Source organism: Nilaparvata lugens, chromosome 7 (assembly GCF_014356525.2).
Source record: "Nilaparvata lugens isolate BPH chromosome 7, ASM1435652v1, whole genome shotgun sequence".
Classification (NCBI taxonomy): domain Eukaryota; kingdom Metazoa; phylum Arthropoda; class Insecta; order Hemiptera; family Delphacidae; genus Nilaparvata; species Nilaparvata lugens.
In genome coordinates, this window is record NC_052510.1 from 24,596,081 (window position 1) to 24,623,885 (window position 27,805).

A 27,805-nucleotide genomic window follows, 5' to 3' on the forward strand; every position below is an offset into this window, starting at 1 on the left:
AAGCTGGAGGAAAAGGAAAATTGGAAGGCAACGATTTCGGTGGGAGGATGACATTGTGAAGGTGGCAGGTGATGAATGGACAATGCGCGCGAAAGATAGAGATAGGTGGAGGACCCTGGGAGAGGCCTATGTTCAATAGAGGACCTGGTTTCCAAAAACGAACAATTAACAGAAAATATAAACATATTAATTTATATTGGATATTGTACATATTAAAAGTTTCTATTTTATTTAGTTGGATCGATTTTGTAATCATCTTAGCGAAGTTGTATTTTTTTCATTTCAATTTATTTTCGTTGTACAGTGTTGGGAACCAATAAAGGCTTCATTTATTATTATTATAATGTTACTACAAACTAAGAGAAATACAAGTTCAGTGATGCCAAAAAATGATAGATGTAAAATAGTAATAGACCCAGTTTGTCTTTCACTATTCCACTTTGGAGCATCCGTAAAAACCACAGAGAAGAAATTTATTTTTCTTGAAGAAGAAATTCCTTCTACTTTGTGTAAAAACTGACCATTTTTTTGGTATTCTAGGTTTGTCTATGTGCCCACTGCCCAGCTGATAAGCTAACCTAACCTCCAATTTCAATGTCAAAACTCTTAAGTTATTATTTATTTTCTCAATTGAAAAATAATAATAATTTTAATTAAATATTATTTTTTGAAAATCAAAATAATGGCGAGCAATGTCCTAGTTGAACAAGACAGCGAGGGTAAATCAGAACAAGACAGGTAATGAAATAATGAAATCGATTACATTAATTTATATACAGAGTTATCATAAAAGAATGGTGCGGTTTCAAACATTGTTTAAAGAAAAACAGAATTACTTACAATTAATGTTTCTTTTAATTTTATTTGTCATCTCAAACAGTTTTTTTACATAATCAATAAATTTCAATGTGGGCGCCCTTAGTCGCTCGACAAATGTCCAAACGATATTCAACTTCTCTCCAAACATTCGCTAACATTTCTTCGGTTATGGTTGTCATTGCTTCATTAATCCTGTTTTTAAGTGGTTCAAGTCGCGAATTTTTTGTGAATAAACAATGTTTTTGATGGAACCCCACAAGAAAAAATCACAAGGTGTCAGGTCTGGACTCCTTGGAGGCCACAGCATAGGTCCTTGTCGGCCTATCCATCGATCTCCAAATTTTCCGTTCAAAGCGTCTGTGACCAATGCACTAAATTGTGGGGGAGCACCATCTTGTTGGAAATGAAGTTGATGAATGTTTTCGAGTTCATCTAGCTGAGGAAAGCAATAATTGATTAACATGTCGAGATACGCAACTCCATTAATTGTTTTTTCAGCAAAGAAGAAAGGCCCTATTACGCAATTTTTCATCACACCACACCAAACATTAACTTTAGGCGAATCACGTTGTTTCTCAACAATTGCGTGTGGCTTTTCAGAGCCCCATATTTGTGAATTGTGTCTGTTAACACATCCACTCACATGGAAAGTAGCTTCGTCTGTAAAAATTATATCATCTAAAAATGATACGTTTTTACTTATTCTGTCCAACATTTCAACAGCGAAATTGTAACGGTTTACACAATCATTGGGTTTCAATTCCTGCAGTACCTGGATTTTATAAGCGTGTAATTTGAGTTTTTTATGTAAAACTTTGTGAACCGTTGTTTTCGGAATACCTAATTCAACGCTTCGACGAGGGATGGACTTCCCAGGACTTCTAATTGCCGATTGTCTAATTTGTTCAACCGTTTTGTCCGGTACACTTGGTCTGCCGGTTGATTTCTGTTTCTGAACTGATCCGGTTTCTTCAAATTGATTAAACCAGCGTGTTATGTTATTTTTGTGAGGTGGATCTCTTCCAAATTCACGTCGGAACGCACGTTGAACTAAAATTACGGATTTTAATTCAACCATCAATAAAACACACTTTGCTTTATCTTTAACCGAGAACATAGTAACTCACTAAACTCACCGCAACAACAGTACAAGAACTGATGTTGAGGTTAGAACAGCTTATAAACAAACTTTTGGGTTAGAGGCTTTCAGAGATACCAATATAACATTTTAAAATTTCCCTACAATCTTCCTACGAATTACTGAAACAGCACCATTCTTTTATGATAACCCGGTATATTATACATTGTTATTTATATCAAACAATGTTTACTTTCCAGTTCTCGGCTTTATCCGGGTTGACAGGTAGTCTTTTGTCTTAAGGATATTAATTATATTCATATTGTATATTTGCTTCAGCCTGTGAGATCAATATGATTGATGAAGCGTGATATAGTTCAAACAATGAATGCTCAAAAAAGGGTAGCTTATAAGAGGAAAATTTTGGAAAACAATTTTTGACCCCGCAGCTCTGTTTGAGGTAGTAAGGAGGTAAACATATTAAAAGTCTCCACCCCTACCTCCTGTTCAAAGGGGTTGAACGCATTTTTCCAGGATACAAGCGTGGAAACGCTTACAACAGTTGCTGAAGATATACAAGCAAGTTTACCAGCCAACGATATGGAACCATCTTCTAACATCATGTTGACACAACACAGAATGACTGAGTGGATGGAAGTTAGTGTATCACAGATAGTGAATTTAGTAAGAAATTTTTAAAAACTCGAAATCGCAAGACATCCATGGCTTATCATGTAGGTAATATTTTGAAAGAAACCATCACAATGATTGCTGAACCAATGGCCAGCGCAATAATAAGTGTCTGAAATGAGGCAGATTCCCTGATATTTTGAAAATCTTAAAAACCAGACCAGTTTACAAGGAAGGTGCAGTTGACCAGCCAGCTAACTTCAGACCAATATCAATTCCTCCCACCATGGCAAAGGTGCTGAAGACTATTATAAAGCAACAAATAAATGGTGGATTACTTCGAAAGTAACAACCTCCTCTGCCAACAGCAGCATGGTTTTAGAAGTGGCCGCTCTACAACAAGCGCACTGATTGCTCTGACTAGCGAAATCCAGAACACATTTGAGACTGGTGATACAATGGCCCTTACACTGTTTGATCTGAGTAAAGCCTTCGATTGTGTTCCACATCAAATTCTTCTAAGGAAGCTGGAAAGGTATGGAATCAGCGGTCCGGTCCTCAATACCATCAAAAGGTATCTTGAAGACAGAAGCCAAATAGTCTCAATAAAAGGAGCTTTGTCAAGGACCAGAGATATCAAACACGGAGGGCCTTAGGGTTCTGTCTTAGGTCCCCTTCTATTCATCCTTTTGACAAATGACTTTGTTCCCAGCAAGGACTCCATACTTACACTGTCAAAAACATAATTGGCATCGTTGTGGACCTAGAAAAGGATAGTACCACCGGCTTTGTCGAATGATAGACAAGGATAGCAAAACCAAAGTTGAACAAATACTGTCATTATAACGTGGACCTCACTATAGAGGAATATCAAGTGAACAGGCATTGACAAGGAACGAAACTCACACACAGGAAGCAAAGAGATGGTTCCAAATAAACAAGCTTAAACTGAATGAGGAAAAGTCCCAAATATTAATATGCTCTCTGAAAAACGAAAAACCCGAAAGCCCTACCGAACCAGTAAAATTAGTGGGTTTTTGGCTTGACAGAAAATTGAAATGGGACACACACATTTCAAAGACATGCTTAAAACTAGCAAGAGTCCTACATCTCCTAAAAAAGTAAGGTATGTTGTCACTCTATAATACTTGATGACAGCTTACTATTCGCTGTTTCACAGTCACATAACATACGGAATCCTCTGGGGACATGCTTCAGCCAGCTCAGATATACTATTGCTACAAAAAAAGCCATTGAAATAATCACATTCTCCGACCACCTGGCACACTGCAGGCCACTATTCAAAAAGCTAAGAGTACTTACAATCTTTAGCCACTATGTACTCTGCTCACTTCTATTTATAAAGGACAAAGCAAACAACATGACAAAGAGAAGCAACATACATACCTACAACACTTGACATGCGGCAGACTATGTACCTCGAAGCAGACTTACAGCAACTCAAAAAAGTTTTGAAATATCAGCACTGCGAGTGTATAATCAACTCCCTAAATATATAAAAATTGTAAAGCCACAAAGTTCAAACAAATATTGAAGGAACGCCTAATACAACGGCCATAATACTCATTGGCAGAACTAGTGGATGAGCCCCTATACCCAAATACGAACAGCCGCCATCTCAGAGTTCGAGGGGTGACCCCCTGAACTGACTGACACGGTCTATCCGGTCTCGGTTTTGTTAAGAAACAAAAAGCAACTTTTAAACCACCCTCATCCCTTTAGCACATGAGGTACTGATGGGAAATTTAGATATATTTTTCTTCTAACAAGTCTCAACAAAGCTACAAAGTCAAAAATTGTGTTCAAAATATTTCCTCCGAATTCCTTTGTCAAATGGTCTATTGTAGCAAAACTAGAGATTTCACACTCACCACTAAAGCTGCTGCAAAAGTGAAGAGAATTTATTGCTCTATAAGCTCATAATCAGCATGTATTTTTTCCATTGATTTTGAAATATTTATTAGAGCAAAAATAACAAAAATTGGAGGCAAACTTGATTTTTTCAAAAATGTCAAACCTTCAAGATTGGATGTCTCAAAAACTATAGAATATATAGAGAAACTTTTCGAATGAATATTGTAAGAAATTATGTAAGCTTATTGTAAGAAGTTATGTATATAACAGTTATGTGTGTAAAATACATAGTCTTTGAGTTATATGCAAAAAAAGTACCTTTGAACCCCCCCTACCCCCTTAATAGTGAGTAGGAGCAATACCTACAATTACTTAAGTAATAGTAGGTATTGGTAGGAGTCGGGAAATTTGACGTTTACCTCCTTACTACCCTGAACAGAACTGCGGGGTCAAAAATTGTATTCCAAACCTTTTCCTCTATAACCTTCCCTTGACTGGATTAATAAATACTAAAACACTGACTAGAATATTGTCAAAAAATAACAATTTCATCAAAAAGTTACAAACATGATACTTTTTGACAATATTCTATGCTACTGTTTTATTATGGCTAAATATCGCTATATCTTACCAAAAACGGGAACTGAAGTATGATATAGTTATGTTTTGTTAATTCTGTTTTTTGAATTAGCATAATAATAATATTATACAAATCTGATTAATTTAAATGGTCAGTCCATAACGCACCCAGATGATTTTTCTCATATTTCCACTTTGGATCATAATAGGGTTCTTGCAATTCAACTTAATGGGAAATTGTAAACAGAAACTATTCTAGCTTATTAATTTATAAAATCAAGGCATTTTCAATCATGTTGGAAACATGGTAAATATGGCAGTCATAATTTTAATTTCTAGTAAATTTTTGGATAAACTGTAGTTTACATAACGACATTTATTTTTTTCTAGACGAAGATATAGCTGGTTGTTTTTTGGAACAGACTACTATGTAAATTGGATGTTATTTGCAGACAAAATCTTTACAAATGAAACGTTTCCAAAAAAGGAACCTTTTGTAATATACGACACCGTATTAGTGTCTTAAATAATACACAATAATTTATTGTTTTGTTGATTTTTATACTCTCCCCCTATTGATTTCAGTAAATCTGAGAATAGTGCCTTGTTCATATGCCTGGGTAACATATGTCGATCTCCCATTGCGGAAGCTGTTTGCAAAAAGGTTGTTATTGATATGATGGTTTCGAATCGGTGGCACATTGACAGTGCCGCTATCGGTCCATGGCACGTTGGCAATCAACCGGATCACCGAGCCTTGAAAACCCTCAGGGCACACGGATTATCAACAGACCATCTGTGCCGTCAGATAAACAGTAACGATTTCAGGTTTGTTGAAATCAATTAGTTCAGACAATAAATATACAATTTTTAAATACTGAATACTGGTCAGTTCAATAGACCACTAATCTCATACAGTGGAGCACATTAAAGCTGGGTTTACACTTTATCCTTATAGATTCTATTAGATTGAACGGAACTTGACAAATACATTATGTTCATCATGTGTATGATAAGTTATGTTCAAACTAATAGAATATATAAGGATTAAGTTATTAACACTTTGTTGATAACTTTGGTGTAAACGCAGCTTAATAGTGCGAGGTATAGGCCTACGTCTGCTTAGCCTAATCTTTAAATTTTTTGGAACAAAATTTTATTATTTATGAACAAAAATTTACTTTCAATTCATGTTATTTGAAAAAAAGTTCAATTCCTCAGGGCAATTACTTTTTATTTTTGAAATTATTTAGTAACTAAAGCAGAAATAAAGCTAAAGAAGCTAAAGCATCTTCTGCAAGTTAAACATTAAAAAATATTTTTGGAAGGAATATTCAAAATTTGGAATAGCAATTGCCTTGATACCTAAAATACTACATCCAATGAAATGTAAAACAATTTTAAGAACGCTATATGATGTTTAATTTTAAGATCAAATATAAATATATAGACGAGATGTGTTCAAAATGTAATGCATGGTTCAACTTTTTCTGCATTGACCTTCATGGAACTCAATAATGCCCTGATGTTATCGGCAACTCTCAAGTTTATTTCACAATTATTCTGCATGATAAGATTATTCGGTAGTAATTCACCAAAGTAAATTACTGGATGACGATTAGATCTCACCTAAAGTTGTCTTGTCCTAGAAGCAAATTCAATTATTATAGAAGGAATAAATAATTCTATAACTCAAGCATTTAGTATAGTCCCAGGATCATATTTTTAAAATTTTAGACAATTTAAATTATTTTAGGTTTATCTGATAATGCATGCATAATGCATTTAGTCCTCCACTTGTATCCTCCTTTAACAAAAAAATTTAATTCACGCATTCTTCACGAAAAAACGTTTCTATATTTATTAGCAAGTTACTGTAATGAAAGAGTTCATTGAAAAAGCCTCTACGAATAACAACTCTGTATTAACTAATAAACCGCATTCAACTCTTCTTATCCATATACATTATAATGAATTCAGTTTGAGTACACCCTATTTATTGAAACCATGTTTATGCTGGTTTAAATATTGCTTCAATAACAGTAAAGGGATTGGAAAAGAACTTTCTTCTCAACACACCACAAATAGATTCTAATTAAATTCATCATCTTATTTTTACTTGAGACAAAAAGTTACTTAACACTCTAGAAGCCTTTTAATAAACTTCTTTCTCATAATTTCTTAGCCAGGTCACTGCCATGTTATTGGATGGGCACATCCCGGCTGAGGTATTACAGTCATAAGGCCCATTAACGGCTTATATGATATACTCAGGTGAGGTGGGGCCTTCCCGCAAGGGACTCCCCATCATCTAAAAGTCTTACAACTTAAGTTTTTTCCGCATAATATGTTTTTTATCCTAGACCAATTAAAAAAAATTATCTATCACAATAATTTACCTTTTTTCTTATTTCGCATCTAACTAGTATGATTTTAATACCGATGATTTTTGTACAGTATGTTTGACTACATTTTTGGAATGGATGAAGAAAATATGAAGGCCTTGAAGAAAAGAAGTCCGAAAAATGCGAGAGCTCAACTGCTGTTACTTGGATCATTTGACCCGAATGGAGAAACAATCATTCGTGATCCCTACTATGATAATGGCGATGCAGGATTCGAAAAATGCTATCAACAGTGCCTTAGATCGTGCACCGCATTTATAAAGAAGATCATGAGAAAATAACAATAAACTAGCCACTAGCTTTATGTTATGTTGCATAATATATTATAATTTGTATAAAAAATTTATCAGTACTATTTTTATTATATTTTTCTAAGCTGAATCTATTACAGAAAATCATAATTGATTTGTGAATAAAGAATAGAATTTGTTGATAAAAACGTTTTGGTTTTATGAGATTATTTTTTGTTGGAATTATATTTCATTTTATATACTTTCTTCCATGCTTACATAGGCAAAAGTAATCATTGTAATCATTGAAAGTTGTCATTATTCTACACTTGTATAGCCTTGATAAATCTTCATAGCCGATTAAGTAATAGAATTAAGGCCTCGTCCTTAGAGAAATGTAGAGCACACCATGGCATGAAAATAATGGGCTTTCTGATAGGAAGTGTTGCAAAGTATGAGTTTCACCTTATACTCATTAGGTGTCAGAGTGGTACCCCCCATGCTGTTGTCAGCTCAGCTCATCTATAGTGCTTAATATCTTGATAAACGAGTAGCAACTGTAAGCACATCTAGCCACATTTTTTCTAAATCTGTTTAGGCTACCCAATTCTCTGTGTTTCAGCTGCGAGCCAGGAACAGCATTTGATCATCCACTAGGTGTTTTTTTTTGTATTGCAGATTATGCCCACATGAGCTTTTTGCTTCGTGCTAATGGAAAGTGCTAGGGTGATTTGATGAGATTATCAAACGTCCATGCCTACCGGTGGGGTTTAAACCCTGACCTGACCGGCAAGTTTGTTTGTCTCCTTAACTCCTTGTGTTAGATTCAGTCTTCCAGTTTTATCATGTTAAATCATCCAGCAGCAATTTGTTAGGACAATAACTCTAACTCTAACCCTAGAATCTCTCAGTTAGGACAATATAGTTTTTGACAATACTGAATTATTAATCTTTTGATAACTCCAACTAGATACTTAAAATTATAATGAAAACACTGGGATGTTTTCATTAAGGATAGATATCACAACATCTCACCAGCAACAGTATCTCAAGTAAAAATTTATTAATCTTTTATTTGAAATAAAATCTATTTATAAACAATATAAATTGCCAGATAGCCTCTAATTACTCTCTAAGGTACCTAGTGGATTACCAGGACTCTCTCCTGATGGACTAGGCGCAGTTGTAGTTGGGTCGGGGTAAGGTATCGAGGTTGGAGGTGGAGAAGTGGATCTACCGTCCTTCTCATGTCTTGTAGCTGGATACGCCGAGTATGCACAGCCTCCTCTAATATTGTCCACAGAAAATTCTGTCCTGTTAAAAACGTACATTGTGCAGATTAACTGGACAATTAAGATTATATGACTCTCGACTGGTCTCAGATTGTAGAGAATTTTATGTTGTACATGCTCAGTTGCCTCAAATACATCTTCAACCATTTTTCTTCATCGAAAAGCTACCATATACGTGAAAATTATAAAAATATCTCCATTTTCATGATTTTTTTTAAACGAGCGAATCAAACTTTCCAAACATATTTTTCATGAATTATTCTCGTCAAGATTCTGTTCTACAATTTATGACAAGTAATTTTTTATCATAATGGGTTTCCGAAATAAGCAGCTTTATGAATATAACGTTATATAGGTAAATTAGCCATTTTTTTATGTATGAAAAAATAGGTTCAAGTACAGTCGAGGATAAGTTTCCCATTTTACTGAATTTGACTTATGATACGTGATTTCAAATCACTTGGAGAAGCCGAGAAGAATGAGTTGTAGCATGAGGAGATACCGTACGTTAATTGAGTCAAAAGTTATCAGTGTTTGAAATCAGTGTTTTTCGAAATAAAAGGAGCATTGTTATCAGGTGTACCTGGAAGTATATCTGAGATATAGAACGGTCTATATAGTTTCAGGCTGTAGAGCACAAAATCACGCCCAGAGATTTTGAATCATAAAATTTAATAGTTGAAATCGGAATATATAGGTAGTCGATTTAAAACAGAATTTCCTCCAGATTTCAGATTTTCAAAAATGTGACTAATTTTTGAAAAATTACAACCCAGCACTCAATGGAGATAGAGAGCGCCGAATTATTTAATTGTTTCGAAATTTTTTATCTAATAAAAGGTGCGAGTGATTTTTTGACGAAAATCGAAAAAAACTAGACAAGGTACCACAAATTCGTGGTTTTTGGGGCACTCTGTATAAAGCTCCAGGTCTAGAACCTAGGTCAAATGTATTAAATTGAAGTTGTCCAATACAGATTTTTCTGTCAGATCGCACGATTTGGTGGAAATCTCAAAGAACTGGAAAAGGAACACAAAATCCGTGGTTATTAGGGCATCCTGTAAAAATTTCCAGCGCTAAACGGTCTAATTTTTTTTATTTAGGATGTCCAATACTCCAGAATTATTGTAGGAAAAGGTTATAAGCCTACCTGGTGATTGGACAAAACTTTCAACTGTAGCTCTTCATGTTGTTATTGCTTTCAAAAAATATTTTGACGATTTATCGGAGAATTTATCGATTCACTTTTGTTGAGTCCAGATAGGATAGGTACTCTAAACATTGTCTCAAGAAATATTTCAAATGACAAATGTTTTGTTCCTCATTTGAAATAGACAATCTAATTGAATTCAAAACTAACAAATCTTTTTCTTCAATAAAAATTCAGTTTGATAATTTATATTACTTTACGATTATATAATAAATTATACTTGATTGTATATAGAATCAGTAGAGTACTCTATGAAACTAACATTCATCAAGGACAATGACAAACAGTTTTCTAATTTCAAATGGACGGCTTTTTTAAAATCATATGGATGAATGCCAAAAAAATCAGTTTATCAATGATAATTCAACTTTTCATGTGGTGTGGTAGCTGATAAATTTTTGTATTCTGTCTATTACTCTCAAGTACTGTGAATTTAATGAAAAAATGTGTAAAAGTGGGTTTGATTAAACATTAATTTTATATATTCAGTTGAGTCTATAATGTTGAGTAAATGTGCGATTGGAGTTGCGGGGGCATGTGGGGTAATGTTTTTGGGATATTGTGTCTACTTTGATCACAAAAGAAGAAGTCATCCAAATTTTAAAAAAATGTTGAAGGAAAAACGTATGAAATCCAAATCTAAATCAGGAAAATACGGCATGGAGTTTAAAAATTTCGAAGACGCACAGGCATTTCTATTCCAGCAATTCCAGTTGTTCGGTGAGTCGATGGCTAGAGGAGATTTGGAAGGTTGCGTTGACCATCTTATCAAAAGTCTTGCCGTTTGTCAACAACCTGAAATGCTCCTACAATACATTCAACAGACAATACCACCAAATGTTTTTGCTATGTTGGAACAGCGTCTTAAAGATAAACAAGAATTACATTTTCAGACGGACTAAGAATTGAATCAGTATAAAAGTGTGATCTAAAAAACAATGTTTCAATTAACTACCTATATATTAAACTTATCACAATCTTTATATATCATAATTATTTTTACCTACTTTTATTTATCAATAAATTCGATGATACTCCCTATCTATATCATAGGCTAAAATTGGTTCTTTTTTAAACTAGCCGGCAGGCTCGTTTAGCTTGCTTGTCTAGTCGGAGGACTCAGCCCCCTGGACCTTTGGTTGAATTATCCAGAGATGAGAACAGCAGACTTTCTTCGCTCACCTGTATACTCCATTTGAGCTTGCAAACTCCCTAAATAGTCAAATACAGACTTTCAGGCTCGATTTAATCATTGTTTATTGTTTTTGAATGGACGGATTCAAGGATCCAAGGGTTCAAAGAACCCCACACGTCAACCGAAGCTTATTGTGTTCCCAAGTAGTATGTTAGTTAGGCAAACCAATACCTGTTTTCATTAAAAGAACCAGTTTTCCCTATACTAACATCCCATTCATCACCCGGTTGCTTGTTGCAATCCAGTGTAATATGCTTGGAAGTCTCTTCAGACTGATTAATCCTCGTGACCTACGTGAGTTTCACTCCTGGTCCTTCCGCTGAAGGAGGGGTCGCCAAATTGCCTCTATGGCACCTGGCCACCCTCGACTTAGCCTCTTGACCTAAATTTGTGCCTGGAGTTTCGCCCATCTCTGGTCTCTTGGGTTTTCTCTTTTTGCCCCTCCGAAACTTCGCAGGGTCAGAAGCCTCACCTCTCCCAAGAAGTTTTTCCTAAATCGCCGTCCTTCTTTGAGCAGTGGTGAGTTGTGGTCTCTCCACCCACAAAATCGTGACCTACGTGAGTTTCACTCCTGGTCCTTCCGCTGAAGGAGGGGTCGCCAAATTGCCTCTATGGCACCTGGCCACCCTCGACTTTGCCTCTTGACCTAAATTTGTGCCAGGAGTTTCACCCATCTCTGGTTTCTTGGGTTTTCCTTTTGTCCCTCCAAAACTGCCCTGATGGGGCAGAACCCGTGGGTTTGAAGGCAAGGCAACTTCTGGAGTTGCCTAGAGGTCCATTTTAGTCGCCTCCTACGACAAGCATGGATACTGTGGGTGAATTCTGGTTTTCAACACATTCTTGAGTACGATGATCGACTCAATGCTCCCTCAACCTACAGGGGGCGATTTAATCATTAGTATGTTCGACTGAGACCATGCAGGAAAACGCCAATTTCGGTCGTATTGCTGGTAAACTTTAAACGCTTTGTCTATAAAAAACGTTTAAACTCTAGCTGAGCCTCAGGACCGAATATGAACGTTTCTTATACAACAGTTTTTGATAAAGTAGATTAGGGTTGAAAAAAGGTCTGTCCATTTTGAATATGAGTACTTGGTATTGTATATTAATTCCAGGTTAAATTCTTTCAATGTTTTTTCAGAAAATTTGACTACATTCTTGGAATGGACATAGGGAACATAAAGGCGTTGAATAATAAGCGTCCAGAGGATGCGACAGCTAAAATACTGCTCCTTGCGTCGTTTCATCCCAACGGAGTCATTCTGGATCCTGCCTATCTCGACGAACATGCTTTCGAAACATGCTATCAACAATGTCTTAGCTGTTGTTCGGCCTTCATTAAACAGACAATGAATGAAAAAAGAAATAGTCGACAAACATCATTACCACATAAGTTACCGTACACATAAGCACGTGCCGTTAATAAGGATACACTTACTCTTGTTTTTCTTGAGTTATTCTTTGCTTCGTGACTCAAGTATCATCACAGTATTATTATTGTAAAACGCGTTAGTCTTTCAATTGTTGAGAACAAAATATTATACATATTTTTCCTTATCAATGTAGCTATTAAGAATTTAGGTACTACCAACACAAAAATCTTGAGAAGTCTCTGGTAACCGAATATACTACTATCAAAGATTTTACAAATAATAGTTTTCAAAGATTTGATTGATCCTTTTATTATAAAAATATTTTTGTATACCTATATTAATTATATTACTTTACGATTATATAATAAATTATACTTGATTGTATATAGAATCAGTAGAGTACTCTATGAAACTAACATTCATCAAGGACAATGACCAACAGTTTTCTAATTTCAAATGGACGGCTTTTTTAAAATCATATGGATGAATGCCAAAAAAATCAGTTTATCAATGATAATTCAACTTTTCATGTGGTGTGGTAGCTGATAAATTTTTGTATTCTGTCTATTACTCTCAAGTACTGTGAATTTAATGAAAAAATGTGTAAAAGTGGGTTTGATTAAACATTAATTTTATATATTCAGTTGAGTCTATAATGTTGAGTAAATGTGCGATTGGAGTTGCGGGGGCATGTGGGGTAATGTTTTTGGGATATTGTGTCTACTTTGATCACAAAAGAAGAAGTCATCCAAATTTTAAAAAAATGTTGAAGGAAAAACGTATGAAATCCAAATCTAAATCAGGAAAATACGGCATGGAATTTAAAAATTTCGAAGACGCACAGGCATTTCTATTCCAGCAATTCCAGTTGTTCGGTGAGTCGATGGCTAGAGGAGATTTGGAAGGTTGCGTTGACCATCTTATCAAAAGTCTTGCCGTTTGTCAACAACCTGAAATGCTCCTACAATACATTCAACAGACAATACCACCAAATGTTTTTGCTATGTTGGAACAGCGTCTTAAAGATAAACAAGAATTACATTTTCAGACGGACTAAGAATTGAATCAGTATAAAAGTGTGATCTAAAAAACAATGTTTCAATTAACTATATATTAAACTTATCACAATCTTTATATATCATAATTATTTTTACCTACTTTTATTTATCAATAAATTCGATGATACTCCCTATCTATATCATAGGCTAAAATTGGTTCTTTTTAAAACTAGCCGGCAGGCTCGTTTAGCTTGCTTGTCTAGTCGGAGGACTCAGCCCCCTGGACCTTTGTGAGTTCCACTCCTGGTCTTTATGTAGGTCCTTCCGCTGAGAGAGGGAACGCCAAACTGCCTCTAGGGCGCCCAGCGCCCGGCCACCCTCGACTCAGCCTCTTGACCCACATTTGTGCCTGGAGTTTCACCCATCTCTGGTCTCTTGGGTTTTTCTTTTTGCCCCACCGAAACTCTGCAGGGTCAGAAGCCTCACCTCTCCCAAGAAGTTTTTCCTAAATGGCCGTCCTTCTTTGAGCAGTGGTGAGTTGTGGTCTCTACACCCACAAAATCGTGACCTACACGTGAGTTTCACTCCTGGTCCTTCCGCTGAAGGAGGGGTCGCCAAATTGCCTCTATGGCACCTGGCCACCCTCGACTTAGCCTCTTGACCTAAATTTGTGCCAGGAGTTTCACCCATCTCTGGTTTCTTGGGTTTTCCTTTTGTCCCTCCGAAACTGCCCTGATGGGGCAGAACCCGTGGGTTTGAAGGCAAGGCAACTTCTGGAGTTGCCTTGAGGTCCATTTTAGTCGCCTCCTACGACAAGCATGGATACTGTGGGTGAATTCTGGTTTTCAACACATTCTTGAGTACGATGATCGACTCAATGCTCCCCCAACCTACAGGGGGCGATTTAATCATTAGTATGTTCGACTGAGACCATGCAGGAAAACGCCAATTTCGGTCGTATTGCTGGTAAACTTTAAACGCTTTGTCTATAAAAAACGTTTAAACTCTAGCTGAGCCTCAGGACCGAATATGAACGTTTCTTATACAACAGTTTTTGATAAAGTAGATTAGGGTTGAAAAAAGGTCTGTCCATTTTGAATATGAGTACTTGGTATTGTATATAAATTCCAGGTTAAATTCTTTCAATGTTTTTTCAGAAAATTTGACTACATTCTTGGAATGGACATAGGGAACATAAAGGCGTTGAATAATAAGCGTCCAGAGGATGCGACAGCTAAAATACTGCTCCTTGCGTCGTTTCATCCCAACGGAGTCATTCTGGATCCTGCCTATCTCGACGAACATGCTTTCGAAACATGCTATCAACAATGTCTTAGCTGTTGTTCGGCCTTCATTAAACAGACAATGAATGAAAAAAGAAATAGTCGACAAACATTATTAACATAAGTTACCGTACACATAAGCACGTGCCGTTAATAAGGATACACTTACTCTTGTTTTTCTTGAGTTATTCTTTGCTTCGTGACTCAAGTATCATCACAGTATTATTATTGTAAAACGCGTTAGTCTTTCAATTGTTGAGAACAAAATATTATACATATTTTTCCTTATCAATGTAGCTATTAAGAATTTAGGTACTACCAACACAAAAATCTTGAGAAGTCTCTGGTAACCGAATATACTACTATCAAAGATTTTACAAATAATAGTTTTCAAAGATTTGATTGATCCTTTTATTATAAAAATATTTTTGTATACCTATATTAATTATATTACTTTATATATAGTTTATATTACTTCATAAGATTATTTTTGCATACCAAGAATGGTATAACATGTGTATCATAAATATAAAGTGGCCCAAAAGTTAGTAATCAAGCAAAGTTATGATAGGTAGTATAACAACCCATGGATTGTTATTTATGATGAGTATACTACAGCGTCACTTTTGTATGTTCTGAGAATGGGTTTTCTGAGTTTTGAAGTTGATTACAGTAGTAGAGAACTCAATAGTGTTGATCATCATCGACCAACGACGACATAAAACCAAGTAGAACTCACAACACTCACAACAGTTAAAAAAAATCAACAAATAATGAGTGAGTCTCACAGATATACGATTAAACTGTTTATTTTATTCTGTCTTCAAATAAAAATTGTAATGAAACAATGACATCTATGTAAAAAAATGCATGACAGCACAATGGTGAATAAAAAAATTACAAAAAGAAAACATATTTTTGAGAGCAACATTCAAAAGAAATGATCATTCAACATCATTTTCTAAAAAAATTACAAAAAGAAAACATATTTTTGAGAGCAACATTCAAAAGAAATGATCATTCATCATCATTTTCTATATATTATCACATTTTTCATCACAAAATTCGCAAAATAATTCTCATTACCAAGCAGCCTATTTATTTCTAAGTAGCCTACCAGATATTTGATTTATATCAACTTCGATAAGGAAATATTGCAGGTCGGCAATTCATTCGAAAGTGCACCTACAATCACACCATTGTATAAGAATAATTCTTTATATTTTTGTCTTTTGACTGGTTATAATATTTTCAGTAAAACTGTTTGTATTTTCGGAGATAATCTTGGAAATAACGATGATACTTAAGTGTAAAAATAAATTCCCACAAACTGAGAGGCAAATTATTTTTGAAATAATTTTAAATTTAAATATTTGATGTTTTAGAACAGACTTGATTTAAAAAGTGTAAAGCTGCGTTTACACCAAAGTTATTAACAAAATGTTTATTTTTCCGTCCTTGTAGATTGAACGGAACTTGACACACACATATGCACACCATCCTGTTATATTAAGCGAGCAATTTCTGTATATCTGTATATATTTTTAGATTTGCTGGTTATTTATATTTATTTATGGTTATTTATTATTACGTATCTCGAAAACGGCTCTAACGATTTTCACGAAATTTGGAACATAAGTTAGTAGGTTTATGATATAAAAATTCGATTGCACTAGGTCTCATCCCTGGGAAAACTTACTGAAGGACATGAAAAGGATAATAATTCATCCTTGGAAAAAAGATGATAATTTCGTCGTTTGTCGATAACAGAAGATGCATGTGCCTGTGTGGGAAATCAGCTGTGTAATCAATCAGCTTACCGTATCTCGCGAGAAATCTAGAAATTTTAATAGACTCGATCAAAATAATCTGATTTGTTGACATGACATGGTATATCATAATTCTAAGTCAATAATTATTTTACAGTTTTAAGTGATTAGTGAGTGTTATTCAATTTGGTTTGTAAACAATATAAATTAGAAATTTTTGTTTTCAAATATTTGGACTGAAAATTGGACCTGAATTCAAGTGTATGGATCATAACCTACTTTTTGGACCATTTATAGTGTTTAAATCAAAATTCGGGGAAGAAACAGTTTTGGGCTATGCCTGTTGGTCCTTCCCCAATCATTTTGAAAAATCGTGTTCTGTTTATCAATAAATAAATAAGGAGCGAAGCTCGGTGCCCTGATATTTATTTTATTATGTTATATTATACATCTGAAGCCTCCACTATCATTCTGCCTGTTATGCCTACACTATACCTACATTGATACTATACTGCTGTACGAGACCAACTTTCCTTCATATTCGCTACTATACCATGTATGGACTAATATCAACTTTTACGAAACGAAGAAGCAAATAGAAAATATTTTTCATAGTAGAAATATGCAATTGAGTCGAAGAGAGCTATTATATCTCTCTATTGAAGTTGTGAAGACCGTTCTATGCTTGAGCTTCTGATTTGTGTTGTGGGTTGTGGAGATTAGAGCATGCAACAAAATATCAAAACATCATCTAAAGTCATATCTTCTCAAGCAGAGCATTTGACTGCGTTGACCATGGAATTTTGTCTGATAAGCTCCATTACTATGGGATTGTGGACTCAGCTTTGTCTCTATTGAATTCCTACCTGACTGGGAGGGCACAAGTGGTGTCTCTTGGAGGAGCTTCTTCCAGCCCACTTCCTGTGAATTTTGGAGTGCCACAGGGTTCAATACTGGGACCAATCCTGTTTATCATAATGATAAATGACTTGGACAACAACGGCTCGACTCTGCTATTTGCTGATGATACGTCCTTATTGTCATCTGGAGTGGACCTACAGCATGTGCTAGAACTGTCAGCAGAGCATCTCCAATCTTCAACCTCATGGTTCCAGGCAAATCGCTTTCAGTTGAATGAGAACAAGACACAAAACATAATCTGCAGTTTGTCTCGCAGCCTGCCAGCTGAACAGGACCCTGTAAAGCTGTTAGGGTTTGTCTTGGACTCAAAACTGAACTGGGCTAGCCACATCCAACAAGTGACCAGGAGGCTGTCGCGAATTTGTTTCTTGTTGCTGAAGCTGAGGGGACATGTGACAGAGGCATATCTGGTAATGACTTACCATGCACTTTTCCACTGCCATATCTCCTATGGTCTGCTCATGTGGGGTCATTCAGCAAGGGTGGTGGAAGTACTTAAGCTGCAGAAACGGGCTGCACGGATTATAACTGCTAGTGAACATCGAGCACACTGCAAGCCCCTTTTTGTAAGACTGGGTATTATGACAGTTGTCAGCCACTTCCTTCTTCTCTGCCTGCTGCATGTCAAGAAGAATCAGCATGGTTTGTTGACTCGGAATGATGTGCACCATCACAACACTAGGCATCGAGAGCTGCTTGACATCCCGAGGGTACGTCTTCAGAGGTCGCAGGTGTGTTATGGGAGTGCAGCATTACGCTACTTCAATAGACTGCCTGCAGGAGTGAAGCAGTTGGATTTGCGTTATTTTGAGAGAGTGGTGACCGGATTTATGAGAGTCAGAGCCTACTATGAAGTGCGTGAATACATGAGTGATGATCTGACTCAAAGTTTAACTACTTAGTCACTTTCTGCCATCTTGATCTTGACTTGAGTATGAAAGTGTTGTTTTTATTGTGTAATGACGCCATCGATCCCACAGATGTGGGTAATGGATGAAGAAGGAGGTATATAAGGTATAAAACTTCACTATAATCATCTGGACGCCCTTTTCCAATTGTCCTTCTCCTGCTTTGAAGAATTGTGTTCTGCTTATCAATAAATAAATAACGAGCAAAGCTTGGTGCCCCGATATTGTGTATGATAAGTTATGTTTAACTTTGGTGTAAACGCAGATTAATTGTAATAAAATGATTTGTACTCAAGTCCGCATATTAATTACAATGAGAATCGTTTAATACTTTTGATGTTCATATTAAAACTGTTGATGAACTTACTTTAATTAATTTTATAATTGCAATTTTTTTAATTACTCTATGTAATATTTTAAACTGCACTTGTACAAAAATACAATCATTGTGTAATTGAAATAATTCACAAAAAATAGTATTTTCAGAAAGGTTTTACTAGCCTACATCATTTCTTCTTTTTTCCTTATGAATTCAATAATTCTAAAACAACATTTTTATTAATTATAACAACTTAAATCATGGTTTGTTTACTTTTTCAGAGTTTCAATTAGGTTTTTGTCTCTATCAAATAACAGTGATAATATTATTAAAAGGGAATGATTACTTATTTGCTTCTCTCAAATTTGAAATTATACATCATATTTGAATAACAAATTTTGCTAAAAACATAGCAAGCAAAAACTTTGCAAAACGCAATTCAAATTCTACGAAGAATTTGTTTTTTCTATTGTACTATAATTTTTAATTCAAAAATATTTCTAGCCTTTCGACCGATTTACTCAACGATCAATTCATCCAATTCAAAATATCAATAAGAATTCTCATTTAACAAAATGTAAGAGAAACAAGTTTTCAACATAAGTTATTTGGCAGACTTAATCCTAAATTAATTCAATCACAATTTAATTATTTATTTATGGCTAGTATTGGATAAAATTCAGCACTGCAAATACATCAGTTCTGTGTATAAGTTACTTACATAATATTATAATATTTATATATTTATATATCATACACATACAGAGAAACACTTACATAACATTTACATAAAAGCATTAACGCGATTTTATTTTTCAAAACATTGATACTATTCATTAATTGAAAATGCATTTGATGCAATTTATGAAACTAATTCCGTATTATTGTCTCAATAATCCACAATAGATCAAATTGGAAAAAATCATATTAGTTTTCAAATTGTGTGTTTGCAATGAATTTTAATGATAAAAATAATTAGAATAATAATTCATTGACTTCAAAAACTCATCAGTACTTTTGGGCCTCCAATTGTTAATTACCTTCAAAAGTTTAATTAATTATTTGAATTAAAGATGAAACTTAGAAAAGTAATAGAGAGTAGAAATGATAAGTGAACTCAAGTGTTTTGCCAGATGCCAAAGATCCTCATCTTCATTTAGTACCTTAGCAAGAATATTCTTTATCTAATACAGCAATAAAAATATTGACGCAAGGAGAAAAGGAAAATGTAAATAAATAATAACATAAAATTATTAATACTTTTTAATAATATTTAAATAAAAAAGTCGAAGAAAGAAACTTGCAACAGCATATTTACATGGCTCCTATTATTTGACTAGATATAAAATTAAATCTATTTTCTAGATACTCAAAAATATAATGATCAAAATTGAACATTATTGATACAGAAATTTTATCACAAATAATCCACTTCCTCCAGGGTAAATTATTAAAGCCAACAATTCAAACCAGCAGTCACGATAATTTAAAAATGATAATGCATCTAATTTTTTTGGTTTTGATTCAAAAATAATAAATAGGTAATGTGATATAATTACGATATTTCAATTCAACTTTCTAAGGGGTACTGTATTAATGAAGTTCAAAATCTAATTTATGATTGTTGTTCTAGCATAGAGAACATAGATATGTTATATTTTAACAACATATTGAGCATTTTAACCTTCAATAATCAACTTTAAAATAATGTTACTTCAGCTTTATTGGTTTGGCATCGAAGAAAATATTGCAGTAATGTTGTGCAGCCAAAATCTTGGTAAAAACGTTACTTTAATTTTGACGTACATGTCAATTATCATGAGGTTAATTAATTATTAGAGAAAGTTGAGTATTATATTCAATCATGAATAAATAAAAAATTAAATCTATTTTATACATGCACAAAAAAATAATGATCAAAATTGAACATTATTGATACAAAAATTCTATCACAAATAATCCACCCCCTCCAGGGTATTTTTTATTTATTGTATATTATTTAAAATAATTATTCATTCAATTATAATATTTTGGAACTTCTATTGAACTTTGTAATGTTGTATTTGAAAGCTTGAACCCCCGTTTTCAAGACAGAAGTTACATGATTTTTATTGCTTATTGGAGTAATCAAGTTAGAGTTTTAATATAACATATATTGACATATTTTATAAATTATGTAGGTAGGAATACAGTTGAGAAACGGCTCGAAATACAGGAAAATTGCATCGATTGAAAAATACTGACCTAAATGAAAAAAATTGGAAATGCTGGCTTGAACAAAGATTCTTACAATAATTAATCTTCAATGCATAAACCAAGATATGCTTAAGTTAAATAAAAGTTAAGGATTATGCTAAATAAAACAGATAACCATTGTCGAAATGATCATATTATGTAACAATACTTATTGTTTAAATGAATTTTATGGTTCAGTTTTGTTATGTGTTCTAATCAAGACGGTCTAGCCGAGTAGTCGTGGGTTTGAATCACGCCAAGGTCATGGGTGTCTGACCATCTAATCTCATCACCCTCCCTTATGAATCCCTCAAATAATTTTTTTTGTGTGAATCGTTATTAATAAGTCAGCATGGAACGTAAAGTTTCATAAATTAAAACCAGCAAATATAAAAGAAGTTGGAAGAGAAAATTTGGTTTAGGTAAACGCGGAGAATGCTTGGTCCAGTAAAGAAACCACCGATTAATAAGAAACATGAAGACTATATTTCATCATTCAAAAAGAATAAGACAAGAGAAGTTATATTCTTAGGTAGAACCTAGGAAGAATATGAGAAAAATTGCAAGAAAAACGTTTGTCGTTGGGATTGAAATCATTGAAATGATGTCGTTGACATCATTGAAATCTGTTCTCTCTCGAGTCAGCCATTCACGTAATGTACACCAAGCAACATTCAATGGTACTCTCCAGTATACTGGCAAGAGCTCACATGCTCACAGTTACAGCAACAGGATGAATGTGTGATGGTTCAAGTTGAGAAAATATACATCGTCCAATACTGTTTTTTTCTATTTCAAGATCACCTGATTGCCTTGTTAATTATTGTAGTAAACAGCAAATACCGACGAAAACGTCTTTCGAAATATACAAATCCAATTGTTTTAGGTCTATTATTTTAGACTAATCGTTCTAGTGTTAAGTTGAAATATTCGTCAAGTAGACACACATACGTTCAGGTAAACTCGTCTGAACAGGTAAAAATGTAATTGATTTAGAATTGTTTTTCGGTCACCTAAACCGGAAGCGACTGGCTCTGGTTTCCCTGCCCACGTGACTTGGAACGTGAATGGCTCGCCGAATACTCGTGTAGAGGACAAAGATTGAGAAGCGCAAGTATTGGAGAATTTATATCATAAATTTTATGGTAGGCTTCAGATAGGAATTTTGATTTTCAGCTAGACGGCATTCACAGATACTGTGCCTCAACAAACGTAAGACTATACTCTGAATAAGATGAGACTTGAGATTCTATTCAATAAAATATCGCCGTTTCCAGATTGTGTGGAATTATGATTTTCTCATGCAAGCCTATGTGACTGAACATATTCAATGTGACATCTTCTAACGTCATCATTCATGTCACTCACTTGGACTTGTGTGAGAAAGCTATTCCACATAATTTTAAAACTTTGACAGTTTTCGGCTGGAAGTTCAAGTCATTACTTTCTTTATTCAGACTGTAAATCGATTCAACAGTGGACCAGATAAGCTTATCATTTATCAGCAAAAACTTCCAACATTATTTAGAACTAATATTTGATTCAAAGTTTCAAAGAAGGCCCCCTCCCAATCCCCTCTAATATGCATTCAGGCTTTCTTAGTTTCCGCCTTTCAAAAAAATAAATAAAACATTAAAGACATTGATTTGAAGCTAATTGACAACAATATAAAAATAAATATCTGGAAATTTGGAATAGTTTTAGGTCTTAGCCTCAGGCTTTCAATCCAGTAGTTTTTTATAGAAGTTTTTTTATAAAATTTAAGAAGAAAATTTTTCGAAACAACCATCGGCCATCGCCTACTCTGAAGGATAAAAAATACTCATCAACATCTACTCAGAATGTAAATTGTACACTATACAGAACACGAAAAAGTGGACCGAAGGTATGATAACACTACTATACAAAACTAAAAACCAGTTCAACATTACTATGTCTCTTAACCATGATAGCCATAATAAATCATACATTCACAGATTTAGAACAAATTGACTAAGATTTTTATTTTTACTTATTTATAATGACTAAACAATGAACATAAATGGATGACAGACAGAATTCAACCTGGAGAGATTAACAGGGAAGTAGTAATTTTGAATTATTGGTCTACAATTGTTTGAAATATCAATTTGTTAATCAGTTCATCTTACTAAACAACTATACCTTGCCCTATTGACAAAAATACATACGTACACGAAGTGAGCACACTGTATATAACTGATATACAAGTGAACATTTTTGGGTTCTTCTTCAGCCTTTGATATGATTATAATTCATGGGCTGGAAAGTGGGGCACCTTTTTAAAAGTTGGTTAAAATAAGTCCGAGCTGCCGACTGTATCACTAATAACAACAATTAAATAAAGTAGCCGATTGAAGCAGCTTCGCTGTTGGAAGACTTCCCGAGGAAGAGAGATATCCAGATGAGTGGGAGAGAAAGAGAGAGAGTGTGAGGAGGCATCTTGCGTTACCTATCCTCCATGACGACCTGCTTGAAGCCAGCCGTCGAGATCTGATTTTTGACGTCATGTGAGCCCAGTGCAGTTGAACCGTCCTTTCCGATGAATAGTTGCAGTCCACTCGCTAAACAAAAACAGCACTTTACAACATCTGTCATCGGAAATTGTCTCAACATTAATAATCAATCAACAAATTAATTTTTCAGAAATACTTGAACAATTTGAACTCCTGGTGTGCAATGTTTTTTGAAAATTGTAAGTTTCCTACACACATCCTAGAGTCAGTTCCTACTGTTCATAGTAATTGCTATCAATAAGTTAGTAAACATAATTTTAGTTTCTGTCAGTCTCAGTTCATATCCTGCTGATTATGCAGGATCGCTGAATGAGCTTGTCGGGTGTGCACACATTAGCACATCCAAATCTATGCTCAACCAATTGACATCACTTCAAACATAGATCATTATACTAGTGAACCCCCGGGCAGGGCAACTCACTCAAATTGCCGCTGTTATTCTGTCAGCTGTTCTATCCCCGGTTGAAATCGATTCATAATACCAGGTGCGGCAGCAAAACTTCCTTTTTTAAAGTGAACGCGATTCAGTCAGCTGATGTCGTAGTAGAGAAAATTTGGTCCCGGATCGGAAATCAATTACGTGGGTCACTACGTTTAGACAAAGTACAAGTGCGATAAGACGAAGAACTGAAGTCCCTAGGCCCATTGAGAACATTGAGAAGGTGACAGTTTCAATGTTGCAATCAGCACAGTGTTCTGCGCGCAAACATTCGTCTGCTCTTGGACTTTCCGATCGTTCTGTGAGACGAATTTTCAATGATGATCTTCATTTCTATCTATACAAGATGGCAATTGTGCAGGAGCTTTCTGAATGTGACTTCAATTGAGGGATCACTCTCCGGACGCCTCATCTCAATTAGGAGCGATTTGGAGAGGCCAGCCCGATCTCCCGATTTGAACCCTTGTGGTTTTTTTCTATGGGGGTTTTTGAACCTTACAATGACCCTACAAGATTTGAAGACCAATATCATGGAAGAAATTGCTAACATAACCAGCATTGCAGACTGGTAGGAGTCATGACAAACGCCAAAAATCGGTTTACTCAGTGTATGGAGAATGGGGGACGTCACTAAACTATATATATGTGTCTATATTATAAAAAATACAACCTTTCTGATTCATACAAAAGAGTTCTATTTACTTGAAAAAAAAGAAGTTTCGCTGCCGCATTCTGTACTCCATAATATGACTTTCACATAAACTTTTCATCTCGTGATTAATGATGATATATGATTATTGACTATAGCAGACATAAAGGAATCTATAACACAGTGTTCTATATTCCTTGTCAGAAATGATAATGACAGTGATAATGAGCACGTATCCTCTCTCGCATTACAAAGGTAAAGGATAAAGGTCAATCTTATTGTCCAACAAACTCGATCTGTATAACGGTTTTGTGTTGAAAATTTAAAGTTGATTGGAGAAAGTATTCGAGAAGTATCGTCAAACAAACAAACGGACTAACCAATCAAACTCGAATCTCAAGTTAAAAGTAGGAACCAGATAAGTTCGTTCAAAAATCAGCAGTCAGCTGTGGCATTCTTGAGGTTGATGGCTACCCTTTATTTTTCCAAATCCAGATATTCTGATCGAAATGCAATCATAGTATGAACATAGATAAAATATATCATATGAAGATATCCCATGGTATAGGTCGATCATGTTACAAATTTCAAGCAGATATTCTATTAACTCAAGCCGATTACTGTCTAATATTACTGTTTTGTTGGGGTGAGAAAGTAAGAACGAAACATAAATATAAAGAAAATAAAAATCTCAGTACCCTTTTTTTGAAATATTTTATCACAACATGTTTCGGACATTTATGCCATTTTCAAGTGATATGAAGTAAACCTCAGAGATTTTTATTTTCTTTATATTTATATTACAAGTAGCCCTATACAGAAAAAAGATAAATAAGAACGGAACAGTATGAGAGACTACCAGCGTCACAAAGCTTCACCAAAAACAACTAATATAGGACTATTGGATTGAGTTAACAATTGAAATTTAGGACATAAACGCCCTATAGAGACTACCAGCGTCACAAAGCTTCACCAAAAACAACTAATATAGGACTATTGGATTGAGTTGACAATTGAAATTTAGGACATAAACGCCCTATAGCTTGGAATATCTTGTAATGCTATTTTTCTCTATATTATTAATTAAAACAACTTTTGTAAATGTAGTTTAAGGTGGTTATGTACTGACTCTCAGCCAGCTCGTCAGTCTGCTCGAGGTTGGTGGCTCTGATGATCTGCTCGATGAGCGAGTCCGGGTTGACTCGAGTGATCTCCATGCGCGTGCCGCCGCCCCCACAGCCCCCCTCCTCTGCCGCCTTCTTGCGCCGCTCCAACGCCGCCTTCCCCCGGTCCAGTGAGCCCGTCTCGCTCATGCCTCCCGAACCACTGCTTGCGTTCCTACACACCAACAACACAAACACACCTCAATATCAACACCATTCAACCACTCAACCTCAACATTCAAAACAAACTAGAGTGACATTCACGTTATAAAGTTGCAACCAGATTAACATTAGGCTATTGATTATTTGTTTGCTTTTAGAACTCATTGTGCTTTATATTTTGTTATTTTCTTTACATTTATTTGTTGTTGTCATACATACATATGTAAGTGTTTTTCTGTAAGTATTGGAAATAAAATTTGATTTGGCATCGGTTTACTATTCTTGTCTCTCATCAACCAAAGTAGATAGCAATTATGTTAATACTTTTTCTTCATTATTGAAATTGAATATTTTCTTGGTTCATTATATTTCTAAAGGATACATAAAATAAATACAAATGGAAAAATAGGATACATTAAAGAAAGGAAAGATTTTCTACCTTCGCACGGTTGCCAAACCTTTTTTAGGTTATGAAGAAATATCATCATATATGATGAACTACAAGAATATTTAACCTTCAATAATTATAAAAAATTATGAGAAGATATGTTTTCTGTTGAATATATTATATTCGAGGTAATTTGATCATTATTAACAATAATCTAAAATAAATACTACATCAGATATACCGAAACAGCTTGAATAATCTACTATAGAAGGCAGTGGTTACATAAAAACGGCAACGATGGTTCCTATCAATTGCACTGACTTTATAACGTGTACATCACTATAGAAGCGTTGGTTAGACATAGCCTACATTAGATAGAATCAAAACTGGCATTGTTCATATAAAGTACGGAGGGAAATACAATATCATGGAGGAGTTCACCCCCTCATCAAGTCAACTAAAACAAGATTACATTCGATATATCGTAATGATCATTAAAAAATAAGATCGATTGATTAATTTGGTTGATCAAATTATTGACAGGAGTCTGTTGGTAATAATTTATCGGCTGTACAACCTTTTTGAGGAGTCTCTTAATCCCTTAAGCGAGTTACACGGCAGCTGATATTATAATTGACCGAACGTAGTGAGGTCTATGTTTCAACTTGGATTTTCATTTGTCTGTCTGTATGTAACGCGATAACGGACAAACGCGTTGATAGAATTCGATGAGATTTGGCAGGAATATTCCTTTTTAAACTGCGCGTCGATGTATACACAAGGTTTTTTGAAATTTTGCATTTCAAGGATAATATGAAAAGAAAAGGAATTCCTCCATACTCTGATATCACTATAAACAGGGTCTGTATAATAAGTAACCGGACTGACACAGAGTTTGTGCCACCCGGCCAAACTGTAAACGACCAGTACTACAGAGAGGTGCTCCGTCGACTAACTGCCCGGGTTCATCGATTCCGTCCGGGGATTGCCGATTCGTGGATCCTCCATCACGAAAATGCTCTGTCGCACACCTGCCTGCTCGTTACCGAGCAGTTGGCCAAATAGTCGAGGGTAACGTTTCCACATCCTTCTTACAGCCCGGATATGGCACCATCGGACTTCTTTTTGTTCCCCAAGATCAAGAGACAACTAAAGGAGACGCGGTTCGGGACTCTGGAGAATGTTCAACGTTACGACGAGGGCTCTAGACAGCATAGAGGTTGCCGACTTCCAGGGAGCGTTCAGGGATTTGAAAATCCGGTATCAGCGTGTTATCGACTCCAATAGGGACTACTTTAGAGATATCTAATGAAAAATTGTACATTTATGCCAATAAACAATTTCCTGATGT

General features: G+C 35.0%; 2 protein-coding genes across 5 annotated transcripts in view; one reads left to right on the forward strand and one right to left on the reverse strand.

Annotated features, from left to right (window-relative positions):
- Positions 1–517: 517 nt before the first annotated feature.
- LOC111047238 (low molecular weight phosphotyrosine protein phosphatase) lies at positions 518–13,005 on the forward strand. 4 transcript variants are annotated; one of them, XM_022332936.2, is made up of 3 exons: positions 518–738; positions 5,567–5,809; positions 12,455–12,995. In XM_022332936.2, the coding sequence occupies exons 1-3, from the start codon at positions 683–685 to the stop codon at positions 12,720–12,722; spliced, it is 567 nt and encodes a 188-aa protein (XP_022188628.1). In that variant the 5' UTR covers positions 518–682; the 3' UTR covers positions 12,723–12,995. The 4 variants fall into 4 exon arrangements, with proteins under 4 accessions (XP_022188628.1, XP_022188629.2, XP_039288316.1 ...); XM_022332937.2 differs by lacking the exon at positions 12,455–12,995 and adding an exon at positions 7,439–7,846 and having other exon boundaries at positions 523–738; XM_039432382.1 differs by lacking the exons at positions 518–738; positions 12,455–12,995 and adding exons at positions 5,041–5,288; positions 7,439–7,825.
- A 7,124-nt stretch (positions 13,006–20,129) lies between these two features.
- The window catches only part of LOC111047239, a 93,548-nt gene continuing 85,872 nt past the window's right edge, over positions 20,130–27,805 (reverse strand). Inside the window, exons 9-10 of the mRNA XM_039432381.1 lie at positions 25,871–26,079; positions 20,130–23,701 (exon numbers count right to left, since the gene is read on the reverse strand). Coding sequence (XP_039288315.1) covers positions 23,586–23,701; positions 25,871–26,079 — 325 coding nt within the window. The 3' untranslated portion in view covers positions 20,130–23,585. The remainder of the gene's footprint in view (positions 23,702–25,870; positions 26,080–27,805) is intronic.